Here is a 3,780-nt window from a genome sequence, read left to right on the forward strand (position 1 = left end):
AGAAATAATTTAAATGTATTTATTTTTTATAACGATAGATTGATCACTTTTTACTTTTTGTATTCATTTACAATTTAATTATAAAAAAATTATGTTAGTAATATTTTACGTGAACATCACTCATATTTAGTCTGGATTTATTGTACCTGATGTGTTTTGCGCATTTGGTATGTTCTAATTCCTGAAAAAAATTGTTATTGGCATTTTAATTTTATAAATTACTCATACTATATAAAAATATATAAAAATCAAAGTTTAATTTGTTATTTTATTTATTTATTTGAAATTTTAAGGAAAATGAAGACATCAATCTTTAATTTTTAAATGAACTTTTGAATTATTAAAATAAAAATAAATATAGTTACATCTAACGTGAAATGTTTTTTTGTAGTAGTACTACTCAAAAGCCCAATTATAAAGCCCAATTCTTTTCTTTTTTCCTTTTTAAATTTTGGGAGAATCCAATCGCGTTGAACGATGCATGCCCAGTATTTGACTAGAAGCATAAAGCCCTAATTTCAAATTTGCCAAGAATGATCTTAACATATTGAATTTGTTTTAGCAATAGAACCTAATTTCGAGCTGGAATTCCTACTCCGCCGGTAATATCTTCCCAATTTATCCGCAGTTCATCATTTACAAATTCTCAAAAATTTATTTTGACATGTAGATACCAAATGCGCGTGAATTTGTGCGTATGCTTAGCTCTTTCTGTTCATCATTGCATTTTATCGGAGTATTTTGGCTGTTGAGTGACATGCAACTGCTTTATCTATAATTTTCAGTTATTAGTGTTGCATTTAGGTTTTCAATTTGGGAATATTGTAGCTTATTTGTTTCATTTTATCAGTTGCCGGCTAAGTAGGCTTTCTGTCTTTATAGGGAAAAGATTAGGTGTTTTTAGTGGAGCCTTTAGTTGTGTTACATTTTACTCTTAAAAACATTCAAAATAGCTCTAATGCTGTATGATTGAAGAATCTGCTGCTGTTAAACTAGATCACTGTTTTGTGAAATTTGACAAATTTATTGTCTGTCTAATTACTATAATGATATCATATTGCACAGAGCTGTTATCTTGTAAGCTGTGGTGAGATCTCATTAGAAGGTGCTGTTTCTGCTGAAATGGATTGGTCAGAAGATAATTTGTGCATAAAAGCTTAGGTATTTTTTAGTGGAACCTTTAGTTGTGTTACATTTCACTCTTAGGTGGTGTTCGGTTTCTAAGATAAAATAATACAATGATACAATCTACGATTAAGTTGTGAGATTATTTTAGTCATAGGGGATTAGCTATGACTAATTATCCCACGATTATCTATCTAGGATTGAGTTGTGGAGTTTAATCTCATGAACCAAACACGCTACAAATTTAATATCGGATACAATCTTGCAAACCGAACACCCCCTTAAAAAACATTCAAAATAGCTGTATTGCTGTGTGATTGAAGAATCTGCTGCTGTTAAACTAGATCATTGTTTTGTGAAGTTGTTTGACAAATTTATTGTCTGTCTGATCACTATAATGATATTGCACAGAGCTGTTATCTTGTAAGCTGCGGTGAGATCACATAAGAAGGTGCTGTTTTCTGCTGAAATGGATTGGTCAGAAAATAATTTTTGCATAAAATGTAATAAAGGTGGGAATGTGCTGCTTTGCAGTGGAAGGGGGTGTCCTTTAGTTGTTCATGAAGGGTGTTTGGGCTGCCCAGCTAGATTAGATGATGCAGAGCGCTTCTTTTGTCCCTATTGTGGGTACAAGCGAGCTGTTGCAGAGTCGCGTAAAGCTAGGGAATGTGTTTTGGCTAGAAAGAAAGCTTTGTTGATTTTTATGGGTGGCAGTGGAATGGATATGGGAGAAAATAAGACATTTGCGGACAATAGGCTTAATCGATCAAAAATTGTTGATGCGGATGATGGTAAGAGTAAGTCTAAAAACGATGGATTTATTGATCGACGTTGTATGCTTGGTAGAGACGGAAAGATTGGCAAAACAGAAGAGGATTCTGAATCTTCTGATGGTTCTGATGGTGAGGATCCTTCACTTATGATGAATGGGGAAAATGGTAATGGAACCGTGGAAGGGAAACAGATTCAGGAAGAGAAGCGTGAAGTTTCTGTAGAAAAGAAAAATATTCAGGAAGAGGAGCGTGAAGCGTCTGTAGAGAAAGAAAATATCCAGGAAGAGGAACGTGAAGCTTCTGTAGAAAAGGAAAATATTCAGGAAGAGGACCGTGAAGCGTCTGTAGAGAAAGAAAACATTCAGGAAGAGGAACGTGAAGCTTCTGTGGAAGAAGAAAGTATTCAGGTCATGGATTGTGGAACTTCGTCTGCTTCCACCAACCGAGACTCCTCACTAAATGGGGGTGCAAGAGCTAAGAGAGGATCAAAAAGGAGCAAGCCCATAGACAAAGAGCCCGAAACTGTTTCAGCGCAAAGTAAATATCACAAACATCATGATAAGAAGAAGCAGGCATCTACAACTTCGACTCCTACAAAGAGATCCACTAGGATATCATCTTCGGCTATGGGAACTGGAAAAGTAGTGAGGGAAGAATTTGCTTCTCCTAGGAGTTTGAGAAAACATGAAAAACCATCAGAAAAATCGTAAGAATACTTAAATTACTGGATATATATGTTTGTACTAATGCATTTTTGCCTTTTCTTGTATATCCTTACTGATAGGCACTAATTGCTTCGTGAGCTAGTGACACATTTAGCAGCGGGAAACGTAGGAAAGTGGTGTGGATGGAGGAAGAAGATGAAGCACTCAAGGTAAATTGTGGAATTCTAATTGATTTTCTGAGGATTATATCTATCCATTCCTTTGATAACCAGTACAGCTCTATCAATCTTTATAAATGCAAGTGGATCTTCAAATCATTGAATTGTTTTCGATACATATCTTTCGCTGAGTAATTTAGTTAACGATTCTTGTTGCTATAGGAAGGAGCAAAGAAATATATGGATGAAGAGAAAATCCCTTGGAAAAAAATCTTGGAAGAGAGCAGTAAGTTCGACCCTACTCGGACTCCAAATGATCTTAAGAATAGATGGAGGAACGGGAAATTTGCGTAGTTTGGCTACTTGGAGGGTGGTGATGAAGGTATATATGGACAGAAAGGCTCTTGGCTCTCAAATCTCTTCCTTGTATGACATATTTTGCTTGCTCTTATCAGTGGTCTGCTTTTTTTTGATTAAATTTGTCCATTGATTGTCCATTGATGGGTGAGAGCTGCTGATTAACTCTAATTTTGACTTAAGTCATCTAATGTAATGAGTGAAACTGCTGATATACTCTGGGATGCTATCAATGAATTAAAGTGATAAAATGCAAACTTATATATTGTACAAACTCAAAACTCCTCGACACAGCTTTAACACTGTTTCAATACAATATCAATGCAGAGTAAAATTTCAAGATTTTAATGTCAACACAGTATCAACACAAACATCAATCATTGACTAGCGTTTGAAATTCTGTTGATATTTTCCTGTTGATGTTTTTTTGTGATCTGTTGACATTTTTCAATGGTCCAGATCATAGTATTGAGCTTGTACAATATTTAGAGTTTTCATTTGATCACTTCTCTAACTTTTATTATATGTTATGTTATAATAATATCACATTTTTTGTGTTTACAAACTTTAAGAATATAATGAGAAATGTCACACATTGAATTTTATTTTGCTCAGATCTATTCTTATATATGCCCAATTAATAAGATTGAACGGCCCAACAAATCAGCCCGTTTATACTCAAGTCATGGAAAGCCCACTTCA

General features: G+C 34.4%; 1 protein-coding gene across 5 annotated transcripts; it reads left to right on the forward strand.

The window, feature by feature from the left end:
* The first annotated feature begins 468 nt into the window (after positions 1-468).
* On the forward strand, positions 469-3,294 carry LOC125186653 (uncharacterized). Of its 5 annotated transcripts, XM_048083068.2 has the most exons (6): positions 469-602; positions 1,066-1,161; positions 1,537-1,576; positions 1,660-2,604; positions 2,706-2,772; positions 2,944-3,294. In XM_048083068.2, the coding sequence occupies exons 4-6, from the start codon at positions 1,829-1,831 to the stop codon at positions 3,073-3,075; spliced, it is 975 nt and encodes a 324-aa protein (XP_047939025.1). In that variant the 5' UTR covers positions 469-602; positions 1,066-1,161; positions 1,537-1,576; positions 1,660-1,828; the 3' UTR covers positions 3,076-3,294. The 5 variants fall into 5 exon arrangements, 4 of the variants coding, with proteins under 4 accessions (XP_047939025.1, XP_047939023.1, XP_047939024.1 ...); XR_007170483.2 differs by having other exon boundaries at positions 1,537-2,604; positions 2,683-2,772; positions 2,944-3,025; XM_048083066.2 differs by having other exon boundaries at positions 1,537-2,604.
* The last annotated feature ends 486 nt before the right edge of the window (positions 3,295-3,780 follow it).

Source organism: Salvia hispanica, chromosome 5 (assembly GCF_029641045.1).
Source record: "Salvia hispanica isolate PSC_SH4W2 chromosome 5, Shi_PSC_v1, whole genome shotgun sequence".
NCBI classification, from domain to species: Eukaryota; Viridiplantae; Streptophyta; class Magnoliopsida; order Lamiales; family Lamiaceae; genus Salvia; species Salvia hispanica.

Excerpts from the sequence above, each read along its gene's own strand:
- LOC125186653 (XM_048083066.2), top strand. The coding sequence starts at position 1,595 with ATGGATTGGTCAGAAAATAATTTTTGCATAAAATGTAATAAAGGTGGG. Across the intron at positions 2,605-2,705 it reads GAAAAACCATCAGAAAAATC|TGACACATTTAGCAGCGGGA; the intron begins GTAAGAATACTT and ends TTCGTGAGCTAG. Across the intron at positions 2,773-2,943 it reads AAGAAGATGAAGCACTCAAG|GAAGGAGCAAAGAAATATAT; the intron begins GTAAATTGTGGA and ends TTGTTGCTATAG.